General features: G+C 40.8%; 1 protein-coding gene across 1 annotated transcript in view; it reads right to left on the reverse strand.

The window, feature by feature from the left end:
• igsf21a (immunoglobin superfamily, member 21a) overlaps window positions 1–19,162 on the reverse strand; it is a 398,377-nt gene that overhangs the window by 139,074 nt on the left and 240,141 nt on the right. The window contains exon 4 of the mRNA XM_088339077.1: window positions 2,497–2,615. Within this exon, the coding sequence (XP_088195203.1) occupies window positions 2,497–2,615 (119 nt within the window). The remainder of the gene's footprint in view (window positions 1–2,496; window positions 2,616–19,162) is intronic.

Consider the following 19,162-nt stretch of genomic DNA (forward strand, 5'->3'; position numbering starts at 1 on the left):
CTTATTTATGAAGCGCTTTGAAAAATTAAAATACTCTGAGCGTACTGCTTGCTATTAATTAAACTTTTTTTTGTTTTTTTCTCCCTTTCACTCTGCCTCGCTCGCCTTGGCTCCTCCATTTCCTATTGAACTTGACACTCTAATAGGTTATGAATAATTCTGTTTCGGTTTAGACGGCAATTAGCCGCCGCGCTAGAGGCGATTCGTCTTCGGTTCGAGCACGGAAGTCATTTAGGACCGAGTCCGGGGACACTTCAGTTGTTCCGGCGAGTGCATCGTTCACGTTTTGGTGACAAGCAGACACCTGCCGAGGTGACCTTTGGTCAAAAACCAGAACTTTGACAAGGAGAACTATGATCCAGCGAGGATAGTGAGACATAGCAGTAGTGTAAATGATTTACTTAATGTCTGGAAAAAAAAGAGTGCTTTCAAATATAGAGCTTGAATGATTTTTTTATTTATAAGGGATTTAATATACCGTAAATTCCGGACTATAGAGCGCACCAGATTATAAGCCGCACCCACCACGTTTTTTAGAGGATAATCGCTTTTGTACTTACACAAGCCGCACCTGTATATAAGCCGCATGCGCCCATATTTAAACATGTAGCACAATCACACTATTAACCCACTACCTACTTTGAGTCCAGCGATTTTAACAGATCAGCAAATACAGAGTTCAAAAACCACAGCCGGCAAAGTAACGGAAAATGATACCGGTACTTAACGTTTGATGCAGACCTGCAGAGTCCAGGTCCCGTTAGAAGTAATCCAAGGGAAAAAAAGTGTATATTTCCAAAGGTAAGGGTGGGAAAAATATATATCCACTATTGTCTGCCGTGTCCACAAACACTCACCTTTACCGGTCCCCACTTTCCGTCATCCCCCGCGTCTGTTACGCCCCTTCTTTTTAATTGGTCAGTGCAAGACTTATCAGAATAAGTGTCCAAAATAAATACAAATACATACTTTACAAAAATATACAGTTGCAAATACATATTATACATGGTTACACATATTTACAAAGATAGACGGTACACCGAGAGAGTTTTCAAAGCTTTAATAATAATATTATAACTTTCATCCCAAACCGTGCCTGTGAAGGGTAGCAAAACGCTACTAACAACACGCTCACCATAGGGTTAACGGGTCTGTTAAATAAAACATACCGTGCATGTAGAAATCTCGGTAAACCGTTCTCATCTTCCTCCCTATAACAGACGTCATCAAAGTTGACCTCCTATAGTATGGGAAAGAGACGTTGTCATATAGACGTCGTCCCACGCTCCCTTATTCAAAAACACGCTAGCAACACGCTCGCAAGGTAAAGTTTGCATGCAGTCGCCCTCTTTATCGGACTGCTCGATTGCGTTTAGCTTGTAAGCTGCGTCATGTGCCTTGAACTCGAGCGCCGCTGGCGGCTGTTAGAAAAATGACATAAATTGGCCGCATCACTAAATAAGCCGCAGGGTTGAACGTTTGGGAAAAAAGTAGCGGCTTATAGTCAGGATTTTACGGTAACACAAATTTGTTGAATGCAAGTATAGAGTGTTTTGGCTGGGGAATTTTGATAACGGGGCGCTGACGAGGGAATTAGGCCTTGTTTTGATCAACGCTTGGCATTGCTATGAGTGGACAAGCTTTCTTGTTGTGAGTCCTTCAGACATGGCAGCGTCTTTTGGCGAGGAGGTGGCGACTGGGTGGAGGCCAAGTGAGAAGACTGCCAGAGGAGGAGGTGAAACTGGCACCCTGACACACCCAATGGGGGGGCTTCGTGACGCACCGGTCGGACGACGTGGGGAGTTCCTGGCCCGCCCAGGGCGAGGAGTCAGCACACCCCATGGGGGGGTCGATGCCACGACGTGTCAAAAAGACGGAACACGGAAGACGGAGACAAACAAATATTTTGATCCCTCTGTGGCTATCCAAGGAGGTACAAAAATCCCTGGATCTTCTAGTGTTAAAACCAAAAACTGCTCAGGTCTAAAGCAAGGCACTGAATACATAAACTAGTTGAAAACTTGGTGTCCAAAACAAGGAAGTCATTGTCATAGGCATAATTACACAAGAGATCCATCCATCCATTATCCGTACAACTTATCCTCAGTAGGGTCACGGGGGTACTGGAGCCCATCCCAGGCAGTGGGCAGGGGACACCCTGAACTGGTTGCCAGCCAGTCGCAGGACACACGGGGACAGACAATCCGCACGCTCAGTCACACCTAGGGACAATTTGGACCGGCCAATTGACCTGACATACATGTTTTTGGAATGTGGGAGAAACCGGAGTGCCCGGAGGAAACCCACGCAAGCACGGGGAGAACATGCAAACTTCACAAAGGGAAGCTGGATTTGAACCCATGGCCTCAGAATTGTGCCTCACACGCGCTAACCACCGCGCCACCGTACACAAGATCTTATGACCATAAAATGTTGTTATTGTCTTCTCGTTAAAACAGTTTTCTGTGTGGAAGGACAATAGAACACAATACTCACACATGACGGTTAGGAAAACATTTCCTGAAGCTAGCACAACCTTCTCCCTGGTTGCCCGGTCATAGATGCCCACATGACATTCGTAAGGTCCATTGTCCAAGATCCGAACCTCCGGGAGTCTAGAAAACAAAACATAGTTTGTAAGCACAACAAAATGAATAGACAACATAGAACACAATTATGAATTGGATGTAGAATTTTGGGTGTGGGAGAATGCAGACGTTCTCGGCCCCTCTCTAAGTGCGCGCCTGACCAGCACACTTTTAGAACCTCTCGCTACCTGGCATGCTGCTGCACCCTGCCTGTCAGGCGGAAGATAGGTCAAAATATATCCATTCCTACCAGGAGCTGAAAATTAGTTAAAACGGAAGCACAGAGGACTTTTTTTCAACGACAGAAAAGGAGTCGTTTGTGTGGTAAATTGGTCTGCTACTGTGGTAAGACCACAAATTTACATAAATCCATGAAAGACATCAATGTAATGCAATCAAATATGTGAACATGTTATTGTTCCGGAATAAAATCTTGTAAATCTGTTATCACTATTGCAACAGTGCCATTAAGACAATTGTTACGTTATTTATTTGTATAGCCTTTACAAAAATATCTCAAAGGACTGCACAGGATTAACATTACACCATCCCCCGATCTAAAACCTACAAGAGGGCAAGGAAAAACTCAAAAAGCTCAACATGAGGAAAATGAAGAAACCTTGAGAAGGGACCGCACATGTGGTAACCCCCTTTCCAGGATGACCGGGAATAGATTTAGCATTGAGTCACAGTACACAAACAGAGTCAACATTACTGACTTTTATTTCAAATAAATAAATTAATTAATAAACGTATTTCTTTAATTGACAAAGGTAAACTGTTTTGTTACTTTGCAGCTTTTTCGTTTAAGTCTTTTGACTTTTGTTCCGAAAATGTTGTAATAGAAATGTGTCACAGACCAGAACGGACACAGGACTCAATAGCGTACGTATCTCAGTTTTTATTGAAAAGAGAAGGAGAGTAAGGCTCGCTTGCTTGATCCGAGGACTGTAAGAAAACAGGAACGAGCGAGGCGGGAGTGACACACCATGTCGGACGAAGACAGGCGGGAATAGTGAGTCGTTTGGCTGGGGCTGGAGAACAGAGGCGATGTCGAGTTCATAATCAGGGTCGTAGGCAGGAGGCAGGCAGGTAACGAGGCGAAACGGGTCAGGTAGCGGGGGCAGGCAGAACGAGCGTAATCAAATCCAGAAACGGGTCAAAAACGAAGAACAGGCAGGAGAAAGAATTAGCAGAAACGGAGTCGGACGGGAATGCTCACTGAGTGGAATACAACAGTTCGCAACGATCTGACAATCACTGAGAGGAAGCCGGGGGTTTAAAAAGGGAGTGTCCACTAAACAGCTGTCCAAGCTGTTGGCACCAATCAAGCCGCCGCAGATGCTCCAGATTGGCAATCACGACAGAAATATAGTTTAAATAAATAAATAGTCATGATATTTCCAAGAAAATGCATTGACAATAGTTTGGAACTGATCATTACTACCCCGTATCTACTTAGACTGTATTGATATCCATATTTCGCCCATATTTCCCATCCCTGCTGAACACCACTTGATGTCTCTGAGCAATAGTGATGGCGGTCACTGCACAAATTTCCCATGAATTCATCAACAGTTTTTAGTATAAAGGTGGTAAGTGAGTGTTTCTGGTAATCATCAAATTACAACCAAATCAAATACGGTGACCAGGGTTCCCTTTAAGCTGCGCGCATGCGCAATTCCGCACTGCTCGCACATTATCAGCGCACAAGAAAATCGAGCCAGCGCACAAAATTGAGGGCTCAAAATTACTGATTAAGAAGCGACTTAAGTCAAAGTTACAGTGCATGAAGGTAAAAACACACGGGTTCCCCTGACGTTGTGTCCTAAATGCGGTATTTTGAAGTCGAGTCAAAGTAGAACGAAGTTGAGTAAAGTTAGTAGTTTGTCGAGAACCGGCTTCTTCGGCTCGGCTCACTAAAAGGAACCGGCTCTTTCGGGTCCTAAACGGCTCCTCGGGTTGTTTTTGCTTCTTTCATCCCAACATGACCAAATATTATGTACAATTATGCACAAAATGACTTAAAGGAAGGGGGGAATAGAACAAATAAGAAAAAAATACCAAAATGAAAAAGTAGTGAAAAGCTGAGAAAAAAAGAAACAAAAGGAAAAGAAAAAAAGAAGGAAAAATTTAGAAAAAAGCCAGAAAAAAAGAAAAGCAAGAAACAAAGGAAAAAAGTAAATAGATAACTAAAAAAAAAGTAACAGCTCGGAAAAAATAAACACAATGAGATTTTTTTTTTAAAGGAATTAAAAAAAAAAGTTGAAAAAAAAAACACAGAAAAGAAGAAAAATGTGTTGCATTCAAATAAGTTCCAATGATATCAAGTGAATCTTGTTGCCAACATTGTACTTCCACTAAAAAATGGGATTAAGTACAGTTCTGTATCTTATAACCGACTAAATAAGCCCCCAAAAATAACAAAATATATCAGGAAAAAAAAGAAACGGATATCTTGTGAAAGAATTGTAAGAACAAACGTATGTAGGCCGTACAACCTTTGCAATCCTACATGAGTCAATTCATTCAAAAGAGAAAAATAATTTTGCATTCTCAGCAAAATGTAACTTGATGTCAGGTTTTGGACATGTTTGATAATGACTTAGTTGCCACACTTAGGATTGCTGTTGCTCACTGTTGTTTCAAGCGTTGCTCACCGACTTTGTGTGAACGCTCAGACCCGTAAGGAAAATCACAGGGAACATTGACGGTGACATCCATTTTGAACATTCAACATGAGAAAAACAGCAGCGTGTCAAAGCAAAAGAAAAAAAAATGGAGAGATCTTCATCCACAGGATATCCGGAAATGAAACAGGATACAATCACTGAGCTTTTGCACAGGACATAAATATTTAGTAATAACGACAAGGTCATCTGCGATGCCTCTGTGTTATCTCGCCTTCGTCCACAACGCTCCGGTGACTCATCGGCAGTTGCACAAGGACACGCCGACCGGCAACAATAATATATCCCTTTTGTCCCTGGAGGCGGTGTTTCATAGGTTTTGAGCTATGGAATGTGTGCATTTCAGAATAAGCTCCCTCAACAAAATCCTTGTCACTGTTCCTGTGCATGGACCTCAACATCTCACCGAGGGCTTTAAATGCTAATTAGGCATCCTCGGTGTGACTGACTGAAATAGCGCTAATGGAAAGAGCGCGTGAGAGTGAAAGACGACACACAATGAATTACAAGCAGTTTTAACTCCTACGAAGATCCAGACGTCCCTCGGCAACATCTGCCGTCTGCTGTTACAATTACGACCTTCACCATCCACTTGTCATTCATCCGTGGATAGGAGTGAATCAATTACACTTCAATTTGAGTTTCTCATTGTCAGGCGAGGATACGGCGTGCCCGAAGACAACAGGAATTAGTAGCACGATAACTATAAGGTAACGTTCATTTGCAGTGGTGGGCCGCCAAGGCCTGCTAGGACTCATCTGGTGGCCTAAAAATATCGGAATCATCCGTTATCCATCCATCTATCCATTTTCTGCGCTGCTTATCCTCAGTAGGGTCGCGGGGGTGGTGGAGCCCATCCCAGGTATTCATCCAAACACAAATCAGCATCTGTCACAGTATTTCTAGTCAGAATTCCACCATTCCAGCGGTATGTTGCTCATTCACCACACTGCCTGTACAGCAGGTAAGGCAACCCAATGAGCTAGTTTAAACCCCAAAGAAAGCTTAAACTGGGGGGAAAAAAGCAACCAAGAATCAGTTAGCATGTGGACCTGTTTTTACAGGGTTGGCAGAATGCATCAATAAAATAACGCCAGGAGATCAAACGACTCAAACTACATAAGGCCCAATATATATAAAAAATCATGTTATTCCAAACAGTGGAACTTTGGGGCAGTGGGCCGGGGACACCCTGAACTGGTTGCCAGCCAATCGCAGGGCACAAGGGGACATACAACTCACTCGCTCACTCACACCTAGGGACAATTTGGACCGGCCAATTAACCTGGCAAGCATGTTTTTGGAACGTGGGAGGAAACTGGAGTGCCTGAAGGAAACCCACGCAAGCACAGGGAGAACATGCAAACCCCGCACAGGAAGGTTGGTAGCTGGAATTGAACCCATGACCTCAGAACTGTGCCGCGCATGCGCTATCCACCGCGCCGCCATACACAAAATGTTGTTCTTGTGTTCTCGTTAGTTTTTTGTGCGGAAGGACAATGGAGTGCAGCACAATACTCACACATGACGGTTAAGAAAACATTTCCTGAAGCTAGCACAACCTTCTCCCTTGTTGCCCGCATGACATGAGTGCCCAGAGGAAACCCACACAAGCACGGGGAGAACATGCAAACTCCACACAGGAGGTTCCATCTCATGACGTCAGAACTGTGCCGCACACGCGCCAACCACTGCGCCGCCGTGCTGCCCTATCTAAATCATGTGATGTTCATTATATATTTTCCATGAATACTTTTTAAATAATTTGAAGTTGTCAGCTTCTTTTCACCGTTGCTTCCAGATGTGTGCTTTCAAACACAAGGATTTCACCAATCATATTTCAGCCATTACTTGTTGCCACTATCAGATTTAAAGGCCAAACTCATTTTAACTCGGGGGCCACAGGATAGAAAAGACATTCTGTCAGGGGCCGGACTAGTAGATTAAAGAGAAAGAAAAATAGCTAAAGAAATAAGAGAAAGAGGGAGGGAAAAGGAGAGAGGACGGGACAAAGAAAGAAAAAAAGGGAGAGAGTGTGAGAAACAAAAGATAAAAAGTTGTGAGCGAGGGGGAAAAGAAAGGGAGAGGAAGAAAGGAATCCAAAGAGAAATAGAAAGACAGAAGGAAAGAAAAGAGAAAAGAAAACGCGAAGGGTATGAAGAGAGAAAGAGAAAAGAGAAAAAAGGAAAAAAGGAAGTTAGAGCAAAGAGGTTAAAAGACACATAGAGTGAAAGAGACAAAGAGCAACAAAGGAAGAGAAAAATAGAGACAGAGAGTGAAAGAGACAGAGTGGGAGAAAAGGGGTGGAAAAGAAAGAGAAAGAGAAATAAATACAAGTACAGTGTCTTTGTTCGAGGCACCTGGCTTTGGCAACATGAAGTTGACATATTTCAACCTGCAGCTTGTTTTTCTCTTGCGCTTCTCTGAGTGTTGTCTCGCAGGCCGGATTCAATCCCTTAGCGGGCCTGATCTGGCCCGCGGGCCGCCTGTTTTACACATGTGCCCTAAGGCATACTTTTAGTGACGATAAAGCTCTTGGCTTAACCAATCAGATTTTGAGTTAGCGAGTCAGGGCCTGCTAGCAGGCTTTTGGAAATGCCACTGGTTTCAAAAAGTATGATTGGCTGGCTCACAGAAGTATCATAAGACGAAAGTTAAGACAAATCCATTATCCCTGTGTCCGTGCGCACACACATATATATAACATACTTTGTACGGCAAAAACGTACAGGTATGAGTTTCTCCGCCTTTTTTTTCGTGCCGGAATTATTGCTGTTGTTATCACTTTCTGCATTATGTTTCGACTTATTACCGACACTGAAGAAATTACCAATTTTGTGTTGATTTTCACCTTAAATCCACAACAACCACCACAACAATGACGTCATCTCGAAGCAACTAGATCTCGTTGGTTGAGATCGGCGTGCGGACGAAAATTCGAACCGCGAGACCAAAACAACAATGGCGGATCTGCCTGACGAAAAGTTTGGAGTGCGGTAAATCTTTGTTTAAAAAAAATGTAATCGGCTAATAATGACAATTTTGTGTCCAAAAAGTTGCGTCCCTGGGACGCACGTTGATTTGAGGCAAAAATGATGCGACTAGGACGCAGGGACACGGGAAAACCAGAACACTGCCGTGATTTAAAGTTTTACACTTCAGTGTGCTACGAAATGAATTGCATTTCTATAGCGCTTTTCAAGTCAAGACTTCCCAAAGCGCTTTACAGTGTGCTTCACATTTCCCAACAGCAGCCTTGCAACCATGTAAGGCGCTAACCTGCTTATTGGGGGCATTAAGGGTTCAGTGTCTTACCCAAGGAAACTTCGACATGTAACACTTACGAGCCGGGATTCCAACTGCGATCTCTTGATCCCAAGACGAGCGCTCTACCTCCTGAGCCACTGCCGCCTTTGGTTTGTATTCAAAAAATAGATAGAATAACTTTTAATAGAAATGAGTTAGAAACTTGTTTCTTTCATGTTTGAAATTCCTGCGCTGGAGGTTACCAATTTGAAATCTGCTTGAGAGGAGTAAGGTGACTGCACCTTCACAAATTAATTGCAAGTCATTTGTACCTTTCAAGAGAATCACACATTCACTCCCACGACCATTTTGCGAAAGAAGTGAATTAGGGGCATTAGAGGTTCAGTGTCTTACCCAAGGAAACTTTGACATATAACACGGACAAGCCGGGATTCCAACTGCGATCTCTTGATCCCAAGACGAGCGCTCTACCTCCTGAGCCACTGCCGCCCGAACCTCCGAGCATCATCACACACACCCATGCTAACGTAACAATTTCACGAGTTAACATACTGGAGATAAGACTTAAAAAAGAGATATTATTGAAATGATGAACAAATGTTTGAGAAAGCAAAGTATATATAAAAAGGACTGAGCACCTCAAGACATTGGAGATTGTATCAACATCTTCCTGGAGGGATAAGTCTTTTATTCTCGCGCCATAGAATAAAATGATGAGCATAGCAGAGTGAGTCTCTCCGGAGAGGAGCTAATTGGCTTTGTCTTGGCTGGCTACATGCTAGTAAACGCTGATGTAGCCCCTTGCTTTGTTTTTACACACAATGTGCTATCTGGTACTTACAGTCCTGCAGTATTCATGATTTCCGATACAGACATGAAAGAAGAGATTGAGAACATCAAGATGAGGATATGTGCTCCAGAGGAAAGGGTGAGGAGGCCAATTGGGAACTCCAATAATTCACACAGTGACCAGTTCTCTCTTATTCATTTGTTACATAATCCGAGGTTTTAACACTGGAACGCTTGATGAATAATAGAGTACTGTGATATTGCTTTTGGCCATCATTTTTTTTAAGATTGGTAATTCACTTGTGTGCAATATTTCCTGTCATTTTTCTTACGGGTCTGAGCGTTCACACAAAGCTCGAAACAACAATGAGCAACAGCAATCCCAAGTGTAGCAACTAAGTCATTATCAAACATGTCCAAAACTTGACCTCAAGTTACATTTTGCTGAGTTTCCGACAATGCAAAATTTTATTTCACTTTTGACTGAATTGACTAATATATTATTGCAAAGGTTGTTCGACTTACAAACGTCATTCGTTTCACAAGATTTCTTTTTTTTCCTGGTATCTTTTGTCACATAATACTCACATTTTGGAGAAATTCATCAAAAGATCAAAGCGGCACTGCCATGAGTGACTGCCTTTCCAGCAGCTCCCCTGTTATCTCTCACTTTTTGTGATTTTTTGTTTTATTGTCTGCTTCTATCTTCGGTGTTTTTCTTCCCGTTTTGACAACTACACTATGGATTACTTCTATCCTATGGACATGGGTTTTAGCGCACAAAAATGCCTTTATTCAAGGAATCAACTCCTTGCCCTGAAGAATTCTCGTGCCGGCGTGATGAAGGGGCCTATCGTGGAGGAAGAACCGGAGCTAGCTAAGCGGCTAGCGGCGTTATAAATCTTCGGTACCATCTGCAATCATGGTAAATGCGAACTCACTACCAAATGAGATCAACGAGTGCTGGTGGAAAACATCGAAGCCCACAGGGAGCGCAGTTGCTGTGTTTTGCGGAAACGTGGCTCATGTTTAGCATTACAGACGCTAACGTGTAGCCACCCGGAGCTACCCGGAGCAATCCGGCTTCAGCGTCGCTATACAGAGACACGAAAGCCAACGGGAATCGGAGAGGAGACGGACTCGCTAACGCGAGGTGGTGTATCCCTGGACACAAGAAAAGATTTCCATCCGCCGCAGGGATGTCGAACTTTTGGACTGGCGTGTGACGTCATCCACTCCGCTACAAGCACCTCTAGGGCATCATGTTAATCTGTTAATAAACAACGGGGTGGACTGCTGCAAGTGTGAATTTCCCTACGGGGATGAATAAAGTATCTATCTATTTATCTATCTATTTATCTATCTATCTATCTATCTAGTCGGTTGCACGATACAGAACTGTATTTAATCACATTTTTTTTTCCTGGAAGTACAATGTTGGCAACAAGATTGACTTGATATAATTGGAAATTATTTGAAGGCATCACAAACTTTTTCTTCTTTTTCCCTGTTTTTTTTTTCTATTTTGTAAGCTTTTCACTACTTTTTCATTTTGGCATTTTTTTTCTTTTTTGTTATCCCCCCCTTCCCTTAAGTCATTTTGTGCACAATTTTACATAATATTTGGTCGTATAGGGATGAAAGAAGCAAAAGCAACCTAAAGAGCCGTTTAGGACCCGAAAGAGCCGGTTCCTTTTCGTGAGCCGAGCCGAAGAAGCCGGTTCTCGAAAAACTCTACTGACTTTACTCAACTTCGTTCTACTTCGACCTTGACTTCCAAATACCGCATTTAGAACACAACGTCAGGGGAACCCTTGTATTTTTACCTTCATGCACTGTAACTGACTTCATTTGCTTCTTAATTAGCAATTTGGAGCCCTGATTTTTGTGAGCTGGCTAGATTTTCTTGTGCGCAGAAAAGCTCTGGGTAGTGCGCTATTGCGCAGCGTAGAGGGAACATTGCCTGGGACTTCTTGTATTTGTATTTTCCTTTGTACAGTGAACAATATCTTTGTTAAAAAAAGAATACAAACTCATATATTTAAATGATTGTGGTTAGAGATGCTTGTATAAAGAGGTACCACTGTATATTGAGAAGCGGGATTCTATTTTGATTGGTCTATTTCTTCTGTGGTAACCGTTCACTGAACATGGCAAAGTCGGATCGATTGTCCCCCAGGTGTTGTGTCAAAAAGCTCTTTTCTATTTAGGGAGACTGTTCACAGACTCCCTCGGTCGCTTGCTAATGCAAGCATATGGGACCGACTAAATGGAGCATGAAAAAGGGCCGCTCCTTCGCTCAATCCCTCCATCAAAATAACAAGCCTGTCTTCAGATTTTCCTTCTGGCTCCAAGCTTTATAGGTGAAAAAGGTCGAAGCCGCTGAAGGAGGAAGGCCTTCGTTATGGAAAGACGGGTGTGTAATAACTTGTTTCTACCGGGAGGAAAAAAACACCAAAGAAAAAGGATGAGGATAATTTAAGCACTCAGGGATGTGTGATTGGTTTTACTTAGATTGGACTACGTGCAGGGTTGGGTAGGGTTACTTTAACTGGATTACTTTCAATGACTTTTGGATTACTCCAATACCAAATATGCTCATAAAAGACAAAATAAACTCAATAGAAATAAAATGATGACTCACAACACGTGGTAAGCTTTCTCTCCTGGCTTTGATCTCCGGCAAAACTAACATAAAATGCAGGGTTGGGTAGGTTTACTTTAACTGGATTACTTTCAATGACTTTTGGATTACTCCAATACCAAATATGCTCATAAAAGACAAAATAAACTCAATAGGAATAAAATGATGACTCACAACACGTGGTAAGCTTTCTCTCCTGGCTTTGATCTCCGGCAAAACTAACATAAAATGCAGGGTTGGGTAGGTTTACTTTAACTGGATTACTTTCAATGACTTTTGGATTACTCCAATACCAAATATGCTCATAAAAGACAAAATAAACTCAATAGGAATAAAATGATGACTCACAACACGTGGTAAGCTTTCTCTCCTGGCTTTGATCTCCGGCAAAACTAACATAAAATGCAGGGTTGGGTAGGTTTACTTTAACTGGATTACACTCAATGACTTTTGGATTACTCCAATACCAAATATGCTCATAAAAGACAAAATAAACTAAATAGGAATAAAATGATGACTCACAATACGTGGTAAGATTTCTGTCCTGGCTTTGATCTCCGGCAAAACTAACATAAAATGCAGGGTTGGGTAGGTTTACTTTAACTGGATTACTTTCAATGACTTTTGGATTACTCCAATACCAAATATGCTCATAAAAGACAAAATAAACTCAATAGGAATAAAATGATGACTCACAACACATGGTAAGCTTTCTCTCCTGGCTTTGATCTCCGGCAAAACTAACATAAAATGCAGGGTTGGGTAGGTTTACTTTAACTGGATTACACTCAATGACTTTTGGATTACTCCAATACCAAATATGCTCATAAAAGACAAAATAAACTAAATAGGAATAAAATGATGACTCACAATACGTGGTAAGATTTCTGTCCTGGCTTTGATCTCCGGCAAAACTAACATAAAATGCAGGGTTGGGTAGGTTTACTTTAACTGGATTACTTTCAATGACTTTTGGATTACTCCAATACCAAATATGCTCATAAAAGACAAAATAAACTCAATAGGAATAAAATGATGACTCACAACACGTGGTAAGCTTTCTCTCCTGGCTTTGATCTCCGGCAAAACTAACATAAAATGCAGGGTTGGGTAGGTTTACTTTAACTGGATTACACTCAATGACTTTTGGATTACTCCAATACCAAATATGCTCATAAAAGACAAAATAAACTAAATAGGAATAAAATGATGACTCACAATACGTGGTAAGATTTCTGTCCTGGCTTTGATCTCCGGCAAAACTAACATAAAATGCAGGGTTGGGTAGGTTTACTTTAACTGGATTACTTTCAATGACTTTTGGATTACTCCAATACCAAATATGCTCATAAAAGACAAAATAAACTCAATAGGAATACAATGATGACTCACAACACGTGGTAAGCTTTCTCTCCTGGCTTTGATCTCCGGCAAAACGAACATAAAATGCAGGGTTGGGTAGGGTTACTTTAACTGGATTACTTTCAATGACTTTTGGATTACTCCAATACCAAATATGCTCATAAAAGACAAAATAAACTCAATAGGAATAAAATGATGACTCACAACACGTGGTAAGCTTTCTCTCCTGGCTTTGATCTCCGGCAAAACGAACATAAAATGCAGGGTTGGGTAGGGTTACCTTAACTGGATTACTTTCAATGACTTTTGGATTACTCCAATACCAAATATGCTAATAAAAGACAAAATAAACTCAATAGGAATAAAATGATGACTCACAACACTTGGTAAGTTTTCTCTCGTGGCTTTGATCTTCGGCAAAATGAACATAAAATGCAGGGTTGGGTAGGGTTACTTTAACTGGATTACTTTCAATGACTTTTGGATTACTCCAATACCAAATATGCTAATAAAAGACAAAATAAACTCAATAGGAATAAAATGATGACTCACAACACGTGGTAAGCTTTCTCTCCTGGCTTTGATCTCGGGCAAAACAAACATAAAATGCAGGGGTGGGTAGGGTTACTTTAACTGGACAAATTCTTACTGGTTATTACTTTCCAATACAAAATCTTAATTCAAATCTGCTGTGAAGATACTCATCTACGCAGAGAATAGTCACAATGACAATTTTCGCAGAATAGTAATTGTGCTGAAATGTATCGATATTATTCTTGATTAGGTTGTGGAAATGTTTTAAAATCATATATAACATTCGTTCATGACGTATAAATGCATGAAAGCCATGTCAAAAACTATAAACTTCCGTCCATTACTACAATGAGATAAAAAGTAAGATAAACAAACATGATAAAAATAAAATGCAACAACAGGACAATTTAAAAATCGATTGCAATAAATAAAATGGAGTCTGAAGTCTGAAAAATTCCACATCAATAAATTGGGATCATTATCAATGAAACTAGCCATACGGTGGTACGGACCCTCCCCTACTTACGAACATTCGAGTCACGAAAAACGGTAAATACGAACACTTTTGTCGATAAATATCCGGGCATTGCGGTAAGTTCGATTTTGTATTGTGCACCTTTTTCCGAGTTCAGGATAGTAGTGTAGTGAAGTGTGAAATGCGGTATTTTGAAGTCGAGTCGAGGTAGAACGGAGTTGAGTAAAGTTAGTAGAGTTTGTCGAGAACCGGCTTCTTCGGCTCGGCTTACTAAAAAGAACCGGCTCTTTCGGGTCCCAAACGGCTCTTCAGGTTGTTTTTGCTTCTTTAATCCCAACATGACCAAATATTATATAAAATTATGCACAAAATGACTAGAAGGAAGGGGGGATAGAACAAAAAAGAAAAAAATACCGAATGAAAAAGTAGTGAAAAGCTGAGAAAAAAAATAAACAAAAGGAAGAGAAAAAAAGAAGAAAACATTTAGAAAAAAGCCAGAATAAAAGAAAAGAAAGAAATGTAGGAAAAAAGTAAATAGAGAACTAAAAAAAAAAGTAACAGCTCGGAAACAATAAACACAATGAGATTTTTTTAAAAGGAATTTAAAAAAAAAATGAAAGAAAACGTTCCAAAAACATGCATTTCAGGTGAATTGGCCGGTCCAAATTGTCACTAGGTGTGACTGAGCGAATGAGTTGTCTGTCCCTGTGTGCCCTGTGATTGGCTGGCAACCAGTTCAGGGTGTCCCCAGCCCACTCTCCGGAGATGGCTGGGATGGGCTCCAGCCCCCCGCGACCCTAATGAGGATAAGCGGTACGGCTAATGAGAGATGAGATGAGAAGAAAAAAGTAACATCTCGTAAAAAATAAACACAATGAGATGTATTAAAGGAATTTAAAAAAAAGTAGAAAAAAAGGAAAAAGAAGAGTTGCATTCAAATAATTTCCAATGATATCAAGTGAATCTTGTTGCCAACATTGTACTTCCACTCAAAAATGTGATTAAGTACAGTTCTGTATATATGTAAATGACGTTTGTAGGCAGTACAACATTTGCAATCGTACATGAGTCAATTCATTCAAAAGAGAAAAATCATTTTGCATTGCCGGAAACTCAGCAAAATGTAACGTGATGTCAAGTTTTGGACATGTTTGATAATAGATTAGTTGCCACACTTGGGATTACGGTTGCTCACTGTTGTTTCAAGCGTTGCTCACAGACTTTGTGTGAACGCTCAGACCCCTAAGGAAAATGACAGGGAACATTGGTCGTAATCATAGGTTGAAGAGAAGAGGTCCTCAAAACCTCCAGTGTCATAAACCCATGTGAACGCTGTCATGTCTGTCAGAAAGGACTAAACCGAGCCCTCGCACTCGATCCCTTGAGAAAAAGAAAATTACATCTGCTTTTCACTGCTTTAAAAGGTTGCATGTAATGGCTGTCAGAGCGAAGCGAAGGCGAGCCATGTTGCCTGAAGTCAAAATCGATGTCACTTCTGAAGCCATTTAGTTGTTGGATAGCTGGCGAGCAGCCACAATGGCAATTGTTGTTTATTCCTTTGTAAGTTGGAAAAAAGCTGAGAGGCCGATCCAGACAAAGTCCTTTTGCTTTATGAAATATTAAGATTGATTTCCAATTTGCAGGCGAGATAAGGCCTTCTTCAATGATAATGATTTTGTGTGTTCTCAGCAATCAACTGTGCACGGTTACCGGTAATTTGAGTTTATGGGTTTTACAAGAATCGCACTGACAGTCAGTTGAGCTATGTTCGCGGAATTTTTGGGCGGGTGTAGCATCTCGTTACCACATAATAGGGTGTCCAAATGATTCAGAGGTTTTTTTATTCTATGAGAATATTTGAAGTTCATGTAGCAGTGTTCTGGTTTGCCCGCGTCCCTGCGTCCTAGACGCATCATTTTTTTTTTTTGGGGGGGACGCAAAGTCTCAAATCAACCTTTTTGCAACAACCTTGTCATTATTACCCGATTACTTTTTTTTTAAACAAAAATTTACCGCACTCCAAACATTTCGTCAGGCAGATCCGCCATTGTTGTTTTGGTCTCGCGGTTCGAGTTTTCGTCCGCACGCCGATCTCGGCCAACGAGATCTCGTTGTGTAGTGAAAGGAAGTCCGTCTTTTTTTAGAGAACCGGCTTTTTTGGCTCAACTCATTAAAAAGAGCCGGCTCTCCAACGTCTCACTTGCTTTGATGATTGATATTACGAATGATGTTGTATAAAGAAGTTAAGAAAAAAAGGAAGAATAAAAGGAAAAAAATGAAAAAAAGACAGGTTTGTGGTTATCCCTTTAGTTCGGTATATTACCCACAATAATTTGATGCAAACAACGAATTAATAATTTGATGATTAAAACTGAATGAATCTATAGATTTATATTATTTTATTATCAGTCGGTTGCACGATAAACAACTGTATTTAATTACGTTTTTGAGTGGAAGTACAATGTTGTCAACAATATTGACTTGGTTTTAATTGGAAATATTTGAATTTGACAAAAACTTTTTCTTCTTTTTCCCTGTTTTTTTTTCTATTTTTTTAAATTCCTTTAAAACAATTTCATTGTTTACTTTTTTTCTTTTTGTTCTCTATTTACTTTTTTTACTTTTTTTTTCTTTTATTTCCTGTTTTTTTTCTGAAATTTTCCTTCTTTTTTTCTCTTCCTTTTGTTTCTTTTTTTCTCAGCTTTTCACTACTTTTTCATTCTGGTATTTTTTCTTTTTTGTTCTATTCCCCCTTCCTTTAAGTCATTTTGTGCATAATTTTACATAATATTTGGTCGTGTAGGGATTAAAGAAGCAAAAACAACCTGAAGAGCCGTTTAGGATCCGAAAGAACCAGTTCCTTTTAGTGAGCCGAGCCGAAGAAGCCGGTTCTCGGAAAACTCTACTGACTTTACTCAACTTCGTTCTACTTCGACTCGACTTCAAAATACCGCATTTTGTATTATTACCTTCATGCACTGTAACTTTGACTTAATTCGCTTCTTAATTATCAATTTCGAGCCCTTATTCTTGTGAGCTGGCTAGATTTTCTTGTGCGCGGAAAAGCTCTGGGCAGTGCGCAATTCGGCACACACGCAGTTTAGAGGGAACATTCATTGTAATGTTTTCAGTCATGTATAATAAAATCCATAATTTTCCTCAATTGTAATTTAGCCAAAGGAATTATGCTAGCCATGTGTGTATGCAGGGGCAGCACGGCGGCGCAGTGGTTAGCGTGTGTGCGGCACGGTTCTAAGGTCTTGGGAACCTCCTGTGTGCGTTCAAACTCAGCTACCGGACTTCCTGTGCGGAGTTTGTATGTTCTCCCCGTGCTTGCATGAGTTTTTCCGGGCAATCCAGTTTCCTCCCACGTTCCAAAAACATTCAGGTTTATTGGCCAGTCCAAATTGTCCCTAGGTGTGACTAAACGAGCGAGTTGTCTGTCCCTGTGTGCCCTGGGATCGGCTGGCAACCAGTTCGGGGTGTCCCCTGCCCACTGTCCGATGATTGCTGGGATTGGCTCCAGCACCCCCGCGACCCCACTGAGGATAAGCGGTGCAGCTAATGAGATGAGATGAGATGTGTGTATGCAAACCATGTTAATTGATCACTACATAAGTGCATTACGTCAAGACTCACATGCAGAAATTTGTCCCGAGCTGACCGTATAGGCCAACTGTGATCAAAATTCGAGCATAGGTCAGTGCGGTTCTGCTTGCTTATTCTTAAATCCTACTTTTCCCCGATCTGCCTTGTGTGCTTGTGTGTGGTCCCGCATGTGTGCGCGTTGTTATGATGCCACCCTCCCAAAGGAATCGCGGGCTTGTCCAAATAAATCATCCTCAGTTGGGCAACCACACCAAACACAAGAAAAGGGGAAGAACATACAAAGCCAGATAAACAAGACAACCTTACAACCAGTGTTCCCTCTAAGCTGCGCGCGTGCGCAATTGCGTACTGCTCGCCCATTCTCGGCGCACAAGAAAATCGAGCCAGCGCACAAAATTCAGGGCTCGAAATTGCTAATTAAGAAGCGAATTAAGTCAAAGTTACAGTACATGAAGGTAAAAATACACGGGTTCCCCTGACGTTGTGTCCTAAATGCGGTATTTGGAAGTCGAAAGAAGTTGAGTAAAGTTAGTAGAGTATGTCAAGAACCGGCTTCTTCGGCTCACTTAAAGGAACCGGCTCTTTCTGTTCCTAAACGGCTCCTCAGGTTGTTTTTGCTTCTTTAATCCCAACATGACCAAATATTAAGTAAAATTATGCACAAAATGACTGAAAGGAAGGGGGGAAAAGAACTAAAAAGAAAAAAATACCAAAATGAAAAAGGAATGTTGGAAAAAAGTAACTAGAGAACAACAAGAAAAAAGTAACAGTTCGGAAAAAAATAAACACAATGCGATTTTTCTAAAGGAATTTAAAAAAAAGTAGGAAAAAAACAGAAAAAAGAAGAACAAGTTTGTGTAGCATTCAAATAATTTCCAATTATATCAAATTAATCTTGTTGCAAACATTGTACTTCCTCTAAAAAAATGTGATTAAGTACAGTTCTGTACCTTACAACCGACTCAATAAGCCCCCCAAAATGTTAATATTATGCGATAAAATATATCAGGAAATAAAAAGAAATGGAAATCTTGTGAAAGAATTGTTGTAAAAACAAATTATGTTTGTAGGCCGTACAAGCTTTGCAATAGTACATGAGTCAATTCATTCAAAAGAGAAAAATAATTTTGCATTGCCGGAAACTCAGCAAAATGTAACTTGATGTCGAGTTTTGGACATGTTTAATAATTAATTATCTTGCCAC

The sequence above is a fragment of the Urocampus carinirostris genome, chromosome 6 (genome assembly GCF_059441175.1).
Source record: "Urocampus carinirostris isolate Australia breed hairy pipefish chromosome 6, RoL_Ucar_1.0, whole genome shotgun sequence".
In the NCBI taxonomy this organism is placed as follows: domain Eukaryota; kingdom Metazoa; phylum Chordata; class Actinopteri; order Syngnathiformes; family Syngnathidae; genus Urocampus; species Urocampus carinirostris.